Source organism: Populus trichocarpa, chromosome 2 (genome assembly GCF_000002775.5).
Source record: "Populus trichocarpa isolate Nisqually-1 chromosome 2, P.trichocarpa_v4.1, whole genome shotgun sequence".
Classification (NCBI taxonomy): Eukaryota; Viridiplantae; Streptophyta; class Magnoliopsida; order Malpighiales; family Salicaceae; genus Populus; species Populus trichocarpa.
In genome coordinates this window covers 8,817,895-8,837,808 of record NC_037286.2, presented here as the reverse complement: position 1 = coordinate 8,837,808, position 19,914 = coordinate 8,817,895, and the positions used below count along the sequence as shown (strand labels likewise).

Genomic DNA, 19,914 nt, shown 5'->3' with positions numbered 1-19,914 from the left:
CTACCAAATTAATGTTATTTTAAATGTTTTCATGATTTTGTTATATCATAAAAAAACACTTAAAATGTATAAATATGATGCCTTTTAAAACTAAAATACTTGAAAAAAAAACATATTTCGTCGCATTATTAAATATTAAATAAACACTGGTGAAAATTTTTTCAACTCATATCATTAGGTGCAGAAATTTTCTCACCATCAATAAAATGGAGCATATGGACTGATACGCAACAAAAAATAGATGATGGAAATTAGTTCAAGTACAGGGCACTCAAAAGGGCTTTTCGCCCCTTTTCTATAAAGAGGGGCGTTGTAGGAAACGCGCTTCAATCTGGAGGGCCCATGACTGGCCACACGGATTGAGGATGCGGTGCCACCAAACAAGGGTGGGACCGTAATTTCAAGAACTGTCCCATAAAGACTTTAAGAAAGTGGGTTGGGTTGTATATTTATACGGTATTCAAATTTAATTTTGATTTTTTGAGCGGTGCGGTGACCTCCAATACAATACAACAGCGAAATCTTCAAGGGTCTTTTGATAATTTCAAGCTTATGTTACCTGCCCTACACAACAAAGAACAGCAGAAGGCAGCACTGCACAGTTCACAAGGTATAGCTTTTTATTCTATTTTATATATTTCTACTCTACACTCTTCTTCCCTGTATCGCCGCACCATAGGAAGGTATGGTTCCCATTCTTTCATGCCTTCGTTGCAATTGTTTCGATTTTCATCGCTTTCTTTTCTTTTCTTTTCTTTTCTTTTCTTTCATTTCATGTGGTGAATTTGAGCTGTCCAGGTACTTATTGCTGCTCACTGTTACTTCACTTCTTCTTTTTGTGTTTGTGTGTGTGTGTGTGTGTGTGTGTGTGTGTGTGTCCCTTTTAGTTACTCTTTCCTTGTCATTATTAGCCTTTTATGTGAACCTGGGCTGTAGACGATTTCGCTTTTTTGTTTCCTTTTTGAGTTGCGTGAGAAAGCTTTAGTGCTAGAGAAGTAGAATATACATAGAATCATAATGTCTTTGATGATGACGAGGGAGAGTTTCTTACTTACACTCTATTAACCAGATATAGAGATCAGATAAAAGAGCAAAAATAAATCATGCAATGTAGAAAATGTCTCCTTTCATTTGATTCTTTGTGTATTATGTATGTGAATGAGAGAGGGAGCGAGAGAGAGAGGGTGCCTTCTGCCATCTATCCTTTTCTTTTCGTTTTCTTTCCCACACGTTTCTTGTCCCGTGGATTTGATGGTTCTTGATATTTTTATTATTCTTTGCCTTTTCCTGTGACATCTCAGGGTTCTTTGTTGAATCAGATTTTATCTCTTCTTGTTGGCTAGTGGGGAGTGTTGTTTTCTTTCTTAAACGGAACCCCGAAATGCCGATATTTGAAGCAAATAGCTTTAGAAACGTAAAGCTAGATGGGAGTGCTGGTGGCCAAGTTCTAGACCTAGAAACTGCCATTAAGGATGGCATTTTGGGCGGTGTTACCGGCGGCGGTTTAGTTTGTGCTGGTGTGGCGGAGAAATTGGATCTGAAGAAGATGGTTGAAGAGCTTGAATCAATAGAAGTGCCGCCGGTGTTTATATGTCCGATTTCGTTAGACCCAATGCAAGACCCAGTGACTCTTTGCACCGGACAGACTTACGAGAGATACAACATCCTCAAATGGTTCTCTCTGGGTCATTGCACGTGCCCCACAACAATGCAAGAGCTTTGGGATGATACGGTAACGCCAAACAAGACTATGCAGCAGCTGATTTATAGCTGGTTCTCGCAGAAGTTCTTAGCCACGAAGAAGAGATCAGAGGATGTGCAAGGAAGGGCTATTGAACTTCTGGATAATCTGAAGAAAGTCAAGGGTCAAGCTAAAGTGCAGACTTTGAAGGAACTTAGGCAGGTTGTGGCTGCACATTCTACGGCAAGGAAGGCTGTGCTGGATAATTGCGGGACTGCCTTGGTTACATCTTTTTTGGGCCCCTTTACCACTCATGCTGTCGGGTCTGAGGCTGTTGGAATTCTAGTGAATTTGGATCTCGATTATGCAACCAAGTCGAATTTGAGGCAACCTGCAAGGATTTCCTTAATGGTTGATATGTTGAATGAGGGTTCTATCGAGACCAAGATTAATTGTACCCGATTGATGGAAATGTTGATGGAAGGGAATGATTTTGAGCATGAAAACATGTCGAGCTTGAGACTTTTAGTTGGTTTGTTGAGGTTGGTGAAAGACAAGAAACACCCAAATGGGTTATTGGCTGGACTTGGTTTGTTAAAGAGTATTTGTTCACATGAATCGGTAAGGGGCTCAGTTGTGAGCATTGGGACAGTTCCTCCATTAGTGGAGCTATTGCCAAGTTTGAATAATGAGTGCTTGGAATTAGCGCTTTATATTCTGGATGTTCTTTCAAGTATTCCCGAGGGAAGATTGGCTTTGAAGGTTTGTGCCAACACAATACCGAATGTGGTGAAGTTATTGATGAGGGTTTCCGAGACATGCACGCGGCTTGCTTTGTCGATATTATGGGCAGTTTGCATGCTCGCACCAGAAGAATGTACTGCACTTGCTGTGGAGGCGGGTTTGGCAGCCAAACTACTACTAGTAATACAGAGTGCTTGCAATCCTGTGTTGAAGCAGCAATCGGTTGAGCTATTGAAATTGTGTAGTCTAAATTACACATCTACCATTTTTATTTCCGAGTGTAAGCTTACGAGAACAATACAGTGAATGTGAGAATTTGCTGATATATACCATCCGTTTCACCTGTCACAAGATGGAAAGGGGCTTGAGCTCGGGAGATTAGATGATGCAAAATGGGGTCGTAAGGTATTCTTTTCTCTCGCTTGTATATATCAAAGATCATTGATACACTGTATTGGATTTACATGATAGAAGCGTCATAATGTGGATTTAGGCTAATTGCATATTGTGTAATTATTAATCCACTCTCTGTAAGCTGGCAGTTCGCCAATTTTTTCTAATATATAATAACCCAAAGAGGTTATGTTGTTAAATTGGGCTGTTCTTTTCTTTCCCTTTTCTTTCGCCAAACTGCCGCCAATCTGATCCTTAGTTTGGTGATAGTAGCCATAGTCAAGAGAGCGATAACGTCATGGTTTTTTTGCCGGAGTTGGGTGATGACAATTCGGTGAGTGGATGTGGGGAGGGAATAACCCTTGCAGATGGGCTTGCATTTTTCCATTGTAATTTAAGTTAATTTTCAACATCCCATTTGGGCTATCGCTCTCTGTGGAGAGCGCGTATATTTTCCTAACTGTTTAAATTGGTGTTTTACTGTGACTTGGTCATTGCAGTATTTGTGAGTGAGGACTCTGCAGTCTGCATTCAGTGTAAGCTCATGATCTGTATCTTTTATTGGGACTTTTTAACTTTCCTAGTTTGTAGCTAGTTTGTAGGTTGTAAGCTTAATCGTTGACATAATAATTCATGTCAGTTTCTCACTGCAATATCAAATTAAAGCCTCTGCCTGTGTGCACCCCACACGCATTTGAGCCTTTTCTGTTCAAGAATAGTAATAGCAGATGAGAACCTGTTGATGCGTTGATTGAGTTGATGTTTCAACCTCTCTCTCCTTCCATTTTCTTTGCATCGTTTGATGGGAATTGGAACAGGCAGGATTGTTGAAAGTTAAATTTGGGTTTCGCTGAATGGAACTGTCAGATGGTTGCAGAAGTCGCTGCTGCAATTCATAGAGCAATGTATTTTTCCTACCGTATATTGAATTTCAATAGTTAAAGAGACGGTGGAGCAAATGGATTTAGGTTTTGGATCTGCTGGTCAAGCCAGGTCCCGGAGTCACCAAAATTTCAAGGACCTGCCCGTTCAATATCAATGCGCTCAACTAGATGCGTTATTACCTAAAAGTACATGCTTTTCCAGTCGGAATCCCGTAAGACAGTTCACTGCCAAGATTTGGATAAGCAAGAAGGATTCCAGGGGCCCTGGATTCCTCTTTTGCTGTCACCTCCTTCGCCAAAAAAAAAAGGCGGGGGGAATTAAAAATGAGTGGGAAAAAATTGCTGAAAAGGAGAGCAAGCAATAATCCTCGGAGGAATGTCGACGCCTTATCCCATCTTCGAATGAGAACCAGAATCGATGCTAAAATATAAAAACAAAAGGCTTGAATTAGAAGCTAGTCAAGTTTTTGTGATATTGCAAGCGTTTTAACCTTTATTTTTATCCCTCCATATTGACTCAATAACAGCAAAAGTGGATCAATTAGAAGCCCTTTTTTTTCCCCTGCACATTTTATGGAAGAAAATTGACTGTTGTCGTCTTTAGGCTAGCTTCTACCACCATACCCGAATCATAGATACTCTATAAATGGACTGAGTATTGCATGGCATTGCTCAACTTATCCTCAAAACTAGCCTACAAAGAGCATTGTCCAAGGGGACAGCTGGAAAGTGTGGGATGAGAACTGAGGGGTATTACCTCAGTCTCAAGCCCATTTGACCTTCCCTTTAAAGAGAAAGAAAGAATAATGATGATGATGATTGGTCAGCAACTCTGACCACCTCGACTAACATCACTCATTTGGTTCAAAAATTTAATAGGAGAATAATTTTATTAGCTGAGTCTTGTAAGACCCTCTGTCGCCATATTCAATGATCAAAAAACGCAAGCGAGCTTCGTTGTTTTCTTGTCCTGTCTGGATTGTCAAAACATAGGAGTATGCTTTAGGGCGTATTATTGACAAGCAAGATCATGATGCCACGAGTATTGGTTGTTTTGTTTTTCATGCCTAGTTGGTGTCTTGACTCTGTCTAGGTCGACAGCACTTAAGCTTCACATCAAAGGTGGTCAGGTTAAGAAAATGTGAAAAACATTGCTTCACATAATAAATCTTTAGCCTTCTAACTTGTCTGCCTGTAAATTCAAGGACTACGTCCAGCTAGCATATATACCGAGCTTAATTACACGATCCTTTGCTGCGTTAAATTGGAGTAGGCAAGCTCAGATTGTCCACACCTATCGCAGTTGTGAGGACCGGCTTGCCGATTTAATTTGGCCTTCTCGGTTGTTTGGGGATCGTTTCTCGGGTGATTCTCCGGTTGGAATCCTTCTTTGAAATCTCCTACCAGGATGATGATACGGTACGGTACAGAAGAAGCGTTACCCCGAAATGGTCACCTGCATTCATTTCTCGGCGGAGGCCCCTTATTCGTGCCCATCTATGATCCAGTATCCACCCTACATGGTGTACGCCATGCAGAACAACCCAGATAAAGAAGCCCAGGATGTAACCTCCAGGCCCGGTTGTAGCCTGCCTCGGTTCTTGCATTGTAATTCATACCCAATTCAAGCAAAATAAATCAAGCAACCATTCATTAGTTGCATTGTGGATCAGATCTGCGGCTAGAAAGTGACCCTTGAAATATACAAAAAAATTAATATTTTATTTTCGTTTTAATATAAACATTCATAAAATACTATTCATTGAAATATAATTTTTTTTAAAAAAATTATCCTTTAAAAACTCATTTTTTTTCTTATTCTTTTCAATTTTATCTTCCAATATTAGATTGTTTTAAAAATTATACTTTATAATTTTTTTAATATTTTTTCTATTGGGTTATATATTAGTCTCATGAATTTTAGAATTTTTTTTTCTCAATTTCAACTTTTAACATTGCACCTATTAGAAGTGGAGTTTTCTAATTTTTAAAGTTTTTTTTTTCAATTTCAATTTCACCCTCCAACAACTCAATATTTTTCTTAAAAGTTTTTTTTTTATCAATTTCATCTTTCAATGTTAGGTTGTTTAGGAATTGAGCTTCATATTTTTTTTAATTTGTTTTCTGTGGAGTTATCTTTGTTTCATGGATTTAATTTTTTTTCTTTCAATTTCAACCTACAACATTAGATCTATTGGAAATGAAGCTTTGTAATTTTTTTATTTGTATTTAATGAAGTTATCATGGTCTCATGATCCAGATCGTGAGTTTAATATGTTAGCCTAAATTAATTTGAGTTTGTTTTTTCACTTTTTTAATTGATTTTTTTTTCATCATTTTAATATTAGGTTGGTTGAAAATTAAGTTTGTATTTTTTTTATTTGATTTCTAAGAGGTTATCTCAATCTAATGACTCAGATTGTGAGTTTGGCAGATTACCCCGATTTGATTAAAGTTGTTTTCTTGTCATTTTTTGATTTAATATATTTTTTTTCAATTTCATCCTTAAAATTGAGTTGATTCATTAGGAATTAATATTTTTAATTTATTTTGATTTGTTTTTTTATAAAATTATCACAGTCTCATGACATGTGTTGTAAATTTAATAGATTAACTAGTTCAATTCAATATGTCTCAATATTGTTTTTTAAATAACATCCAATTTATTGTTGTATCAATATTTCAAAAAGATATTTTCTAATTCAAGTAAATGATTAAGATCTCTTTATTAGAAAACAAGTTGGTAAAGCTTAGATTATTTTTGTTTACATTAAAAAAATTAATTTCTGACCCAAAGGCTAGTTATCTAGTGACTCTTTAACTCCGCTGCTAAGTGTTCACAGGTTAGTTAGTGGTAGCTGTAGTAATATATTGAAGACAAATTTGCGGGTGTACGGATTTGAGTATAAATGTTTGCTTTAGATTTTGATGAAGGAAGAATTGACTTTTAGTGTGTTGTTTGATAATATTACTTAGATGTGTTTGCAAATGTAAATTTCAATAAAATTGATTTTATTTTCATAATTTTTAATGTAAATTTAAATAAAGTTGGTAGTGATTTTGAAACATAAAAATAAATAGGAATGAGCAGCACTGCACCATGTTTCATAAAAAATTTAAAAAAAATAAAAAAATATTATTTTGATTTTTTTCGACACGAAAAACACTTTGAAAAGTAACCGCAACCATACTCCCAAATAATCACTAAAACATAATTCTAAGTATAGTTATCTATTGTATTAATATTATTATATCTATTACATTATGATTTATTATACAAAGCTCATTAGAGTTAGGTTTTATATATATATATATATATATATATATATATATATATGTAACACATATATGCATAATGAATGAATAAGAAAAATACATCAAAGGCTGTCATGGTTTTTTTAAAACTCTTAGACATCTCTCTTGTTCTTCTCTTCATCAGTTTTCTCTCCTATTTTATTCTAATATCAAAGACTGATTTCTAAAATCTTTACGCCATTAATCTTTGCATCAAAACAGAATCGATTTATGGAAGTAATCCTTTATTATTATTATTATTATTTCAGCCATCTTCATCCCTCTTGACAACCACTTGTTGAAATTCTTTATTTCTTTTCCTACTCAAAGCTTCAAAAAAAACATGTCTTCCACGTCACAACCCATGAAAAATCTCTCATCACGAGCACCATCGACACCATAGGTGGAGGCATGGCAAAGGCTGGGGTGGGCTTTAGCCCAGGTTAAGATTTTATCAATATTTTTTTGATTAGTTTTATGTTAAAAAAATTTGTAATTCTCAATTAAGTTATTAAAAAATTCTGAAAATTTGCGTGGAGCTTTTTAATATGATGCGTTTGGGTTAAAATTTCAGAATTTTTAGAGAAATTTAGAAATTTGATGAAAAATCACAATTTAACCAGTTTTACGCTATTGATGTAATTTTCAATCCGACCATCAGATCGAGCTGAAATTTTACGAGGGATCTTAAAATATATTGAATAAAATCTGGTTAAAATTTTAGGATGAACGGAGCTTGGTAGTGCTAACAAAAAAAAAAGACCGTCAAATAAAAGTAAAATGGTTATTTGCCATTAAAAAATAAAACAAATCAGCTCCTCCTTCCTTTTATATGTTGCCGACTGGGCAGAAATAGAATAGGAAAAGAAAGAAAAGAAAAGGCGAGAGAGAAATAGAAAAAAGTAAGGGAAAAAAATCCAAGAAAAAAAATAAAAAAAGTGGAGAACAACCTTGTAAACTTACAAAGTCCAACTTATAAAACACTAATCTAGGAAAGCATCAAGTGAAGGAAAGAGGAATTGAAAGAGGGAAAAAATTTAATTACTTTATTTTCTAGTTGACATGAGATTGTTATTTTATCCCGGTTGAGGGGTTGTTATAATATCGATTCAGATTCGATTATAGATGAATTATATTCCACAAAACATCGAATGATGTAACTTTAATAGTGAATTTATTTTTACTTTCACTTTAATTTTATATACTTTCAAATTTATTTTTTAATATTTTGGGTAGTGTATTTGAATTAAAATTTTACTGTTAATTTCAAAAATTTATGTACATGAGTTAATAATCGATCTTAAAAAATATTTATATATTTATTTAATAGCTCAGGATAAAAAAAATTCCTAGTCCGCCCTTGATCGACATCCTTTGTCAATCCTTTTGGCATCGATCTTATCACTGTCAACCCTAATGGAATCGTCAGTTGCAACCAGCTCTTACAAGCTCACCATTATCTCTCTTTTAAATTCACAAACAACAATTATATCTTTTGGCAGTCATTTAAATTAATTAGTAAATGACGATCATCCATGCCCTACCAGAACCACACCATCATCGATAACACCATAGAAGTTAATCCAACCTCTGTCATGGAGGTATAACAGGGACAACTACCTGCTCATGAGCACACTAATTATCTCCCTCTCCACTGAGGTCCTATCTTTAATTATTGGTCGTGTCACATCTTATGCCATTTGAACCACTATGACATCAACATTGACCTCTTCTCTGCATCGTGCATCAGAAATGACATCGTGTAGACGCAAACCCTCCCGAACTGAATCAAGTCTATCACGACAAATTATGAACCAATTAATGGCGTGGGTGTGTAGAGTCTCATTAGTTGCGTCATGAACTACAGCAGCGACTCGTCTTTGACCCTCCTGTTACAGAACCAAGTGGAAGGAGGTAAGGAGGGAGGGCGGAGAGGATTAGCGACAACAAGGAATAACGACGGCACTAGGAGCGATGACGGGGACAGAATGGTTTTTAGACGAGAGAGAGCACTAGGCTAAGAGAGAGGAATGGGAGAAAAGGAGGGGGAGTTTGTAACTTTGTAGTAGCGCGCGCAGCTCTTAATTTCCATATTCTAAATGGTTGGCTATGCATGGGAAGTAGTGCAACTCATTCAACGAAGTTTACGCAGGCTGTGCTGCTCCTACAATTAAATGCAAACCCTTGTAGTTATGATGCTGAGAATAACATAATTGTTTGAAAAAATTAAAAAAATCTTCGAGGATTGCATTGCTCGGAGTAGTGCAACTTCTGCAACTATACTATTTCTTTAATTATTTTTAAAAATATACTAGTTTTTCATGTTTTTTTTTTCAAATACTCTAATTTAAAAACTCTCCAATTTTCATTTAATATAAAATATCATAGTATTAACTATAAATGGCATAGACAAAATGAAGAAAAAAGGAGTATTTGTTAGCGTCTTTAAAAATCTCATTTGGAATTTGCAATATGTACGCTGTAAAATTTCTCTTCGATTTTTTTGCTTTTTGTTACCGGGAGCACCGGAGAAGGTTGAACTTGAGATCTGAGTTACATCGGAACTACGTTTCTTCTTAAACTACAAGTTAATTAACAGAGTTTCCCTCATGTCATTTACAAAAAAATAAATATCTGTCGAAATTGTTGAATCCCATATTCTTTGATATTATATTATATTATAGTAGTAGTTGTTTTATAAAATATATTTTATTTAAAAATATATTAAAATAATTTTTTTTTTAATATCAGTATATTAAAAAAATAAAAATTAAATTTCTAACCATCAGCGTTTTGATGCAATGCAAAAAACAAATCCCGTAGCGATTCAACTACCAATACAACAAAGGGTACAATCGAGGAAAAATAAAAATAAAAATAAAAAACCAAAGGAGATGGTTGTTGGGAGCACAAATACTGTTGATAATACATAACGATATGATTGATTCATGATAAGTAAATCTGTCGTGGAAATTGTCCAGGGAGGCCAAACTCATTATCTTTCTTCCTTTCAAGATTCCGGTCGGTATTGAGTTCAATTTGTTTTTTTTAAAAATAATTTTATTTTATTTTAAATAATTTTTTAAAATTTTTTTAGATTATTTCATGTATTTAAAAATAAATTATTTTAAAATATTATTTTATAATATTTTAAAAAACTATTTTTACTACCATCTCAATACACACGTGGAAGTCTAGAATCAAACAAACACAAGCACCGCCTGCGGATTTTTTTTTTTAAAAAAAAAAAGAGGAAAAGAAGAGAAGAGATCCATAAACAGATTCAAAGTCTACCCTTATGAACCAATCAGCTCTCATTACTTCTACTCCGTTTTTGTCTGTTGTGTTGTCAGCTTGCCATCTCTCTTCCCTCACCTGAACTGTAGCACTGTACAATCAAATCAGGTTCCCTCGTCATCTCTCGTTTAATTGTTTTTTTTCATACAAAACTTCCAGTTTTCAATTCTCATCTGCTTACAATTTTATTTACTTAAAACATCCTGTAGTGATTCAACTACCAATACAACATCCATACATACATATTCATATATCCAACAACACTTGACAACATTAAAACGAAACCGAACCCTAATTTTCTCGCTTTTATAAACAAACCCATTATCCTTTCCCCAATTTCACAATTTAAGCCCTAGGGTTCCAATTTGCGGAAACGATGGATCTTGAATTGGTGATAAAGGGTTTAGATTTTTCTAGGAGAAAAAAGAAATTGTTGATTTTTCTAGCCGTGTCTGGTGTATCTGGCTATGGGGTTTATAAGGTGTATAATTTGCCTGCTGTGGTAAGAAAAAGGAGGAGATTTATGAGACTTATGGGGGCTTTGATTTCTATTGCTGAGATGGTTTCCGATTCCGCAGAGACTATCAGTATTGTCTCTAAGGATTTGAAGGAGTTTTTGCAATCTGATGCGGATAAAATCCCCAATAGTTTAAAGCAAATTTCGAAGATTGCGAAATCGGATGAGTTTTCCGAGTCTTTGATTGGGGTTACTCAGGCTTTGACTCTTGGGGTTCTGCGAGGGTATAATTTGGAGTCTGGAAATGATAAGAAGTTAGGGTTAGGTTATGGGAATTCGAGTTTTTCTGATGAAGTGATGGAGAGGTTGTTTTCTAGTAAAGGGACCGGATTTGTTTCTGTTGTGGTCGGTAGTTTTGCGAGGAATTTGGTTTTGGGGCTTTATTCGAGTGGCGAGGATCAATCAAGATCGAGTTTATCAGATGTGCCTGGATGGATTGGTGTGGTTTGTGATGATAGGTGTAGGGAGCTCATTGCTGATTGCATACAAAAGTTTGTGAGCACGGCGGTTGCTGTTTATCTTGATAAGACGTTGCAGATCAATACTTATGATGAATTTTTCACTGGCTTGACAAATCCAAAGCATCAAAACAATGTGAGGGACGTTCTGGTTTCTATCTGTAATGGAGCTGTGGAAACACTAGTGAAAACATCTCACCAAGTGTTGACCACCAGTTCGACTGCAAAGTCGGGTTCTGCTTATTCAATTGTTGAGCAGGGTGAAGAATTGGGCGTGAACAAAGATGATTATCTCAAGCGGGAAGCATGTATGAAAGATAGGAAGTCTTTTGATGAGGTTCAGAATGGTGGGTGGGTTGGCACGGTTTCATCTGCTTTGTCAGTGCCAAGCAATAGGAAGTTTGTGCTGGATGTGACCGGGAGGGTTACATTTGAAACGATAAGGTCCATTGTGGAGTTCATGCTGTGGAAGATGTCGGATGGGGTGAAAAGAAGTCTTAATGTGGTTCAGGAAGAGGTTGTAGACAGGGGACTTGAAGTAGTCAGATATGTTGGGGCTAAGTCCTCTGTTATCGTTACCGTGTGCCTTGCCTTGTATTTACATGTTCTGGGTGGCTCTAGGGTTCTCTTAACTGCCTAAATTCACAGGGCTCTTCCTTCCCCGTGAAGCAGCTAGAGAGGTCTTGCATGTATATATCCTTGTATCACTTCGTTTAAATGATTTTAAAGTGCGCATCCTCATTGTAAACATTCAAGTCTTATTAATGGAATTGCTCTTCTTCTTCTTTTTTAAGGAAAAAAAAATCAGATTTGATGCATAAAAATTACGATCTTACGAACACTTGAATGTTTACACGCAATATGCATAGTTTTATGTTCATATGGAAGCCACAGTTCAGTGCTTTTGGTTCCTGTTCATATGTTACACAGTCTATGCTAAGTCCGTGGCCATTGAAGTGAAGAAAATTGAATTATTTTCCAAACGTGAAGAAGAGTGAGAGATGATGTATTGGGAACCAATAGAATTATAGCAAGTTATCTATGTTTCATATGATCAAGCATCCTGAGTTGAGATGAACTTAGTGGTTGGGTCATTTGCAGAGGATAGAATAGTGAGTTTCCTGTTGATTTCCTGTGGTCAACAAGTTATTGCAACACAGAAGTTCCGGTATGTATTCAGACTTTTTCTTTTTTTTTCCCAAAGGAGCTGTTGTGTGTTCATTTGAAGCTCATCTGTTTGAAAATCTGCATACTTGCTATTTCTTACCCACTCCATCTATCTTGAGTTTGTAGTCCTTTTTTTATTTTCCCTCGTTGCTCTTAGGAAAAAATTGGGATACTTTTATAGTCTCCATTGCCTTGGCAGAGATAAGATGAGATTGATAGACATTCATCTATTATGCTAAAAGGAATAATGGGGATTATTCAAACAAGTGATGATTCTATAGCAAGAACATTAGAATCTTTTCAGAATTGAAAGTGGATCTGAATTCAAAACTCATAGTGGAGTTTGAGTGGAATAGTCCTGATGGGTTGAACGTGTAGTTCTTCATGATGTTCCCTACCCCATTACTTCAATTGAGACGGTAGTTAAATAATTCTTTGACCGATCCATTGTATTCTGCCACTGCAGAGCTTGTTCTTGTGCCTGGTTGACGCAGTCAAACATCCACTAGAAAAGTAGAAGTTCAGACATAGCTGTTGATGCTATTTTAATTTACGCTTGAAAGTGATATTCTAAGCTGATTGGAAACACCTGTAAATTATGCTAACAGGAAATTAGCATTACTAGCTTATGGTGTGAATTCTGGAGCAAGTCTACGAAATGTTTTGTCACTACTTGCTGCTTTCATTGACCGGAGAATGCCAAGAACCTGTGCTCAAAGAGTACCCCAGGCTTCCAAGTCGTCAATAAAGAAATTCCTTAGGCTGATATGATGTGATAACACATGCTTTTGGACGAAAGAGTTCATTGCACTTCTCCAAGTAATTTCCATGGAGCTTCATTTGTCATGTCCAAAAGTAGGACAAACTCATGACTTTTTCGAGGCACTGGAATTATCGGCATTAAAAATTGAAGGCGCCACGGTTGTTTACACGTCTTGCACAATTTTGCTTCGACTGTATGTTTGACTGTTTGCAAGTGTGTTGCAGGCTTTTTCTTTAGGAATTCATGAAATAATATTTATTTTTATCATCCGCATATCAAAATCATTACACACGGGGTGCTAAAAAGTTAATTGATTTATTTTCTTGTTTGGAGGGATTTCCCAAACATGTCACCAACCATGAAAACTTGTATTCTGGGAAACCACTAGCCCATTTCCAACTACAGAACAGTACTAACGAGAAACTACACATAAATAATGGATTGCACACGGTGGTGCTAAAAAGTAACTTGATTTGTTTTCTTATTCTGGTAATGAATTATTTCTGATCACAACGTAAAGAAAACACGTCCAAGAACGTAAAATCTTGAGGCTATAACACAAAAGCAAGAAGCAGGATAGACTTCTTAATATATTATTACCAACAGATGCAATTAACTTGAATCATTATTGATTTTACAATTTCACGATAACTAGCTCATGGCTTGCGCTTCTGTGTATATATATAATCCACATGAGCAGCGAGGGTCCTTCTCATCAAGCACTCCTCTTCTCCTAGTCCTTCACAACTCTCAACAACCGCAGCCTCAGCTGCCATGGCATCCTAAATATCACACAGAAATCAAGAGCCCAGAATCACAACAAAGAAAGAACCAAGTCACCAAAATCAACGTATTATTAGAGTCTATGAACACAAATAAAAACGGAGACATGATGATTGAAATATATATATAGAGAGAGAGAGAGAGAGCAGGTTAGGTTTTCACCAGAGAGTCATCGGATAGGACCGGCTGGGGGCGAGTAGAACAAGTAAGCGCGAAGCTGAGGAGAAGGGCTACGGTGAAGAGGGTTGTAAGCTTAGACATTTTTTTTGGGTTTTAGTTGCACTTTGGGTTTCTTCTATGGGTCAGAATGAAGAGAGAGCAGGAGAGGTGAATTTATATATAGTGGAGAGGAGAGAGCGCTTGAAAGAGGTGAATAGGTAAGGTCAAAATTCGTTTGAAGCTGATGTATATGCTGTATAATAATCAATTAGGTCACGACAAGTTGACGGGATTGCACGGTTTATGACTATGCAGTGACTGTCGCTACGCTAGACATAAAAAAAAAAAAAAAAAAAAAACAGAAGGAAAATTAGTAACACGTTGACGGGAGTTTACATGCCAAGACATTTGGATTGGACGAGTACATTTTTAAATAGTAAAGATAACGAGGATAGATAAGAAAAGAGATGAAAATAAAAAAAACATTTTTGATAATAGTGTATAAAATAGAATGATTTACTTTGTATTATATTTGATGGTGAAGATAAAATATAAAAAAATTTATCTTAATTTTGATATATATTATTATCAAATTTATATATCTAAAAATATAATTATATATTTTTTTTTACTTAAAGTGTTGAAATTAATAATAATATAATGACTCTAGGTATAAAACCTAGATTGGCCTCATGTGTAGACTCAAAACTTGACTGTCTTGGCGGGTCAACTCGGGATCTAGGTTTTGGGCTGGTCTGGATTTAAAAAAAATAAAAAAAAGAATTGATCCGATCTAAATTGATTAAAAACTCAGGTAGATCCATGATCTGGTCAACTCGAGGTAAAACTCGGGTCAAAGACTCGTTGACTTATTTAAAAAATTAATTTTTTGATCAAAATAACATCATTTTGATCCTTTTAAAAAAATTTGGGCTGGGCCGTGATTCGAGGCTTGCTTTAGATTGATCTCCATACCAGGTTTTAAAACTATGATAATAATTAATTTTATTTTTAGATATCTTAGTTCAATAATTTTAAAATTAAAATCTTTTTACATGGATATTTTAGAGATAAATAAATCATAAATATTATATGTGGAGATATATATATTTTTATACCCTTACTTTAAAAATACATAAATTTCCTTTAAAATTATCTTAAAATATTTATTTTTATATTTTTATCATTATCTTTTTAACCAAACATATTTTTATTTTTACTATCAACCAAATCCACGGAAGAAAAATCATCTCTCTTCGTGAATTAATTGTGTGATCGACTCAAACGGGGAGATGCATTTCAAGTTTTCTCCATTCCCATCCTCTCCACAAAAATAAGTTTCCGATCCCTTTAGTGCTGTGATTTGAATGGATTTCCTACCCATTTAGACATGTACAAAAAATTTAATGCTAGATTTGATGGTAATTTTGCGGGGATATTATATTAAATTCATTTAAAAAAACAATCTTAGGTATTTGAATTGGCAGATTCCAAACCCCATGATTAACTTTAACTGTAAACTAAAACATATGGGTGCTTCACTATAAACACACTCTCATATTTTCTTGTTCACTTCAATGTTCATAGCAAGTTTTTTCTCTTTTAGGTCCCCAAATGTTTATTGTTCTATACTTTGATCATTGCATTTTTTTTCTTTTCAATTTAGTCCTTTCAAATTATGTTACCATGATTTTATGTGCTTATATCTATCTTGGTTTGGTTCTCTCACTTACTAAACATTTTGACATTAAATTAATGACCAATTTTATGAAATAAAGTTTTAATTTATTGTTGGAAAATAAATTGAGAGACGTGGGACCAAAATTATCATAAAGAAAGAAACAAATTGATACCCAAACTCCATTCTAAAATTGCTATTCATACCCGACCTGAAACAGACAAGTACAGATTTTTTTATATCCAAACCTAACCTAACTGGATTTGAGGTATCCATAACCCGACTTCAATCACTCAATTGAAGAAGAAGATGATGAAACTACTGTGTTTTTATGAGATGGGTACTTAACTTGAAAACTTGGTAGGGGTATATTTAAAGTGATTTACTGAGATGGGTTGGTTATAAACTGAAGCTTGATGCTTTGCAAGTGATTATGGAGAGGGTGAGACCAAGATATTACATAGAGAGAAGAGGGGGGAAAGACTAAACTCTACGATATGTGTCCACAGCAAGAGATTATCATATAAACAAATACAAACACAATGTCGAGATATCAAACTAGGTTCTTTTTGCAGTTGGCAGGCCAAACAACGATCGATGCTGGTTAGGAGAAGCCAAACAATGGCACTGGTTAGAAGAAAACGATGTCTTCTACTGGTGTTGATTTCATTGAATGAAGTGCCAATCTATATATATATATATACACACACACACACTAAAAATCCTTGACATTTCACTAACAGGAAAGCGGGCTTTTTCCTCGAACGGCAGAGGAAAACGAAGACCCCGCCTAGCAAACAGAGAATTAGAAAGCTGCAGATTTCAATCCCCTGCAATCTTATTACAAATTACAGAGATTCAGTAAGACAACAAATGATAATATTAGGGTTGATTTCTGTTAGCCAGCCAAACTGTTTTGAATCTTAATTATAAAAATAGCATCTCCTTCGACCTGAGAGAATGGCCAAACTGTTTTCTTTATTATGCATTCGCACATTTTCATAATTTCATGCCTTGATTTGAGAGGCAAACATTTTGGTGGTAAAGAAAATCTCTCTGCTTTTCTATCCAGAGGAGGATTGTCAAGTATGTGATGGATGGGGTCACCACCTATGATGAGATGCAACTGTTCCACTGGGAGGCATCATCATGTTTCTTTATTATTCCAAGTTTCGTCATATTTGCAGTCTTTAGCCTTGATCGGCTGCTCCCATAATTTGCTGCAGGTAAAACTTCTGTAAATGTACAGCATGTTCTTCGTGTTGGCTCCCCAAGAAAGGACGTGGATCCCTCAATGGCTTCATGCTATTGCCGCAATTTCATGTTAAAATATATCGATATTCGGTGACAAGATAGATGGTTTAATCAGCCAGTGCCATCTCATTAATTAGTTTCATTCATAGTAATCAATTGTGAATTCTTCCTCTCTTCAAGACTAAGCTGTGAATTCGAATTTGGAAGAACATTTACGTGCATAGAGCTAAATACAACCAAAATGAGCAAAACGAAAGAAAACATACACCCATCTCATCATTAGATATGGGATCCCTTCAAAGGGCACCATCTAACAAAAGTGAAAAAAGACCTTCTAAAAAGACACTTTTTTTTTTTAATTAGTACAATAAATAAAAAATGTTAGAATTCATTCGGACTCAATTGGATTTTCAAAAAGCTGTTTAGTGCTATGGCCCAAACATAAAAGAGGTTAAGCCAAAGCCCAAAGATGGACAACCTAGTTGTTCGCTGTCGGGCCACGTCCATCAACGACAACCTGATTGTCCAGTGTTGGGCCTAGGTTGAAATGGACACCCTGTTGTCCATTCTTTTTTTTTTTTTCCCCACAAGTACTATTCTCTTTTAACTCAATATGTACGTGCTACGCTACGAGAATAATTTTTTTTTATAAAAAATAATGTTCATGTGCTATAAACGCATTTCAAAAAGAAAGAAAATTTTGTGACTTGGGTTATGACTAGATAAAATAAATTAATTTTATTTTAATTAGATAATAATAGAATATTTAATCTATAATATAATGAAAGGGTATTTTAGAAGGCATCACACATGCCTTGAAAATATGAGGGCACCTCCCACATGCTAGTACTTGTGTCACATATGCCTGTATTTTTTTCTCATTTAAATAATATTTAATCTATAAAAAAAAAACATTACCCTTTATTAAACTAGTAATAATAATAAAAAAAAAATTTGTGGTGAGTACTTTTTAGTTTCAAGATTTAAGTAATTATTTTTTTTTGTTTGAAAATGTGAAAAGACTTTGATATTCATGTTTGCCAGTATAAAACAATCGAGAAAAAACATTTATAGCCCTATCAAAACTTTAATTAATAATTAATAGGTCACGTAAAAATACAAAATTAATCCAACACCAAAAAAAAATCATTTTTAGTAAACAGTGAAAATAAGTAGTTTTTGTTAATTAGAAAAGGTTGTAAAACGTCTGGGTTGTTTTTCATAATAAGATACGAAAATAGGCATAAATTGGAAAGGACTGTTAGCACATTGTTATATCAACAAATGCTAATGACTATTGGATTTGGAATCCAAGGAGTTATTTATTTATTTATTATTATTATACTAAAACTTAATTAATAGTTTAATCGAGAACTCAGTGTTTGGGACTTCACGATTAAAAGGAAAAATCATTTCCAAAAAGGATCCAACAAACTGATCTGCAAACAATAGTTCTTCGGTCCATTTACAACTCATGTAGGGGCATGAATGAGAATCACAGTGAAGTGTCTCTCATGAGTCATAAGTATTTACAAGGACATACTTCTTAATTGTAATAACTGACAACCTTAATACCAGGCCCGTTGAGACCTAAGATAAAGCCTGAGGCTTCTTTTTCTCACCTCTCTTCCTGAGGCTAGCTACTACACCCTGGACCTTTCAGTTCATGGCTGCAACTACCAGCTCCACGAATTGCTCTAGCTTCTTCAATCCTCGTTCAAATTCTGTTGAGCCAAGGGTCCGGACCTCAACCAGCCATGGCTCATCACCCGGGTGTGGAAGGCTTGATGGGGTAGCCATGTGGTTCATCAATGGTGTGGCAGGTGCTTTTTTTGCATCCATGGAGAGATGTTCTTGCATCCGTATAGCCACTGAAGATGACGGTGACGAAGCTAATGATGCACCGTTGATTCTCCATGATGGTAACACGAGGCATCATGAAGGTGGCGCTATTAACCGGAGAAGGACGGGGAAAGGCAAGAGGAGTACCGGAGCATTCGATGAGGACTAAAATTATGCATATGGCTCCATAAGCAAACTTGAAAAGAAAGGTTCGCTTCGGTAAGTTGTGGGGTTTTAGGATGTGTGAGGTTGGTTTGTTCTTTTTGTTTCTGGAAAATGGTAAGAGGGGTTGTGTTTGATGGTCTGGTCTCTTATGAATTACGATACTGTGATCGATCAAGATGAGTGAAAGCAATTCAATAAGAGCGCTCAGATTATATATGTTGATAAATTTCCACTAATTAAAAGTTCTGTTTCTCTTGTGCTTTTGGGTTTGTGCAACGGTAAAATCTCTCCAGTATATGTTTTCATCATTGTAGCTTTTTAAAGAAAGTTTCAACTGTAATTTTGATCGATCAGCTAGCTATGTATAATCATCTGGGTCGTCGTCTTTGGTATCAGATCAATTCATGTGTTGCTTTCTTCTGCTTAAGAGCCTCATCAAGTACTTGAGGCAGCTTGAACAATTCTTTTCTTTTCTTTAAATTGTTTCATTTATTTATTTATTTATTTCGTCTTACAAATATAGAATAAAAAGTAAATTCGGCACTAACGCCTAAAGCCTTAAAGGTGCTTTAAGCATTTAAAAATGGCAGTGCTTTATTTAAAAATGATATTCCCCCACATGATTTTGAATGGTGCTGTCATTCTTTATCATAAATCATAATGGTGTTTGTTGTTGGAAACCTTCTTTTACTGTAACTTGGCACTCCACGTCAAGGAATCCGAAGACTGGGGACTATTTTTATCATAACTAGAGCCAACAGTAACTTGCTTGGATTGATTGTTTTTACGTGGTAGCTTACTTTTCTCATATAGTGTTTCTAAAAAATTTTGATTT

The 19,914-nt window shown here is 35.3% G+C and overlaps 4 protein-coding genes across 4 annotated transcripts; 3 read left to right on the top strand and 1 right to left on the bottom strand.

The window, feature by feature from the left end:
• The first annotated feature begins 501 nt into the window (after window positions 1-501).
• Window positions 502-3,018, top strand: LOC7472646 (U-box domain-containing protein 30). Its single transcript, XM_024595107.2, has 2 exons — window positions 502-683; window positions 1,302-3,018. Exon 2 carries the CDS (start codon window positions 1,382-1,384, stop codon window positions 2,729-2,731), a length of 1,350 nt encoding a protein of 449 aa, XP_024450875.2. The 5' UTR covers window positions 502-683; window positions 1,302-1,381; the 3' UTR covers window positions 2,732-3,018.
• A 7,245-nt stretch (window positions 3,019-10,263) lies between these two features.
• Window positions 10,264-11,986, top strand: LOC7467248 (protein PHLOEM PROTEIN 2-LIKE A10). The gene has a single exon (XM_024595882.2). It carries the CDS (start codon window positions 10,670-10,672, stop codon window positions 11,906-11,908), a length of 1,239 nt encoding a protein of 412 aa, XP_024451650.2. The 5' UTR covers window positions 10,264-10,669; the 3' UTR covers window positions 11,909-11,986.
• Window positions 11,987-13,635: 1,649 nt separating this feature from the next.
• Window positions 13,636-14,357, bottom strand: LOC7472645 (phytosulfokines). Its single transcript, XM_002301106.4, has 2 exons — window positions 14,144-14,357; window positions 13,636-13,980 (listed from the first exon to the last, which is right to left on the bottom strand). The coding sequence occupies exons 1-2, from the start codon at window positions 14,240-14,242 to the stop codon at window positions 13,855-13,857; spliced, it is 225 nt and encodes a 74-aa protein (XP_002301142.1). The 5' UTR covers window positions 14,243-14,357; the 3' UTR covers window positions 13,636-13,854.
• A 4,195-nt stretch (window positions 14,358-18,552) lies between these two features.
• On the top strand, window positions 18,553-19,540 carry LOC7472644 (uncharacterized). Its single transcript, XM_002302359.4, has one exon. It carries the CDS (start codon window positions 18,739-18,741, stop codon window positions 19,081-19,083), a length of 345 nt encoding a protein of 114 aa, XP_002302395.4. The 5' UTR covers window positions 18,553-18,738; the 3' UTR covers window positions 19,084-19,540.
• Window positions 19,541-19,914: the final 374 nt, after the last annotated feature.

What these genes read in the sequence shown, in the direction of transcription:
- LOC7467248 (XM_024595882.2), top strand. Translation starts at nt 10,670, where the DNA reads ATGGATCTTGAATTGGTGATAAAGGGTTTAGATTTTTCTAGGAGAAAA.
- LOC7472644 (XM_002302359.4), top strand. Translation starts at nt 18,739, where the DNA reads ATGGCTGCAACTACCAGCTCCACGAATTGCTCTAGCTTCTTCAATCCT.
- LOC7472645 (XM_002301106.4), bottom strand. Translation starts at nt 14,242, where the DNA reads ATGTCTAAGCTTACAACCCTCTTCACCGTAGCCCTTCTCCTCAGCTTC. An exon ending in TCCTATCCGATGACTCTCTG is followed by an intron (nt 13,981 to 14,143) that starts GTGAAAACCTAA and finishes TGTGATATTTAG; the next exon opens with GATGCCATGGCAGCTGAGGC.
- LOC7472646 (XM_024595107.2), top strand. Translation starts at nt 1,382, where the DNA reads ATGCCGATATTTGAAGCAAATAGCTTTAGAAACGTAAAGCTAGATGGG.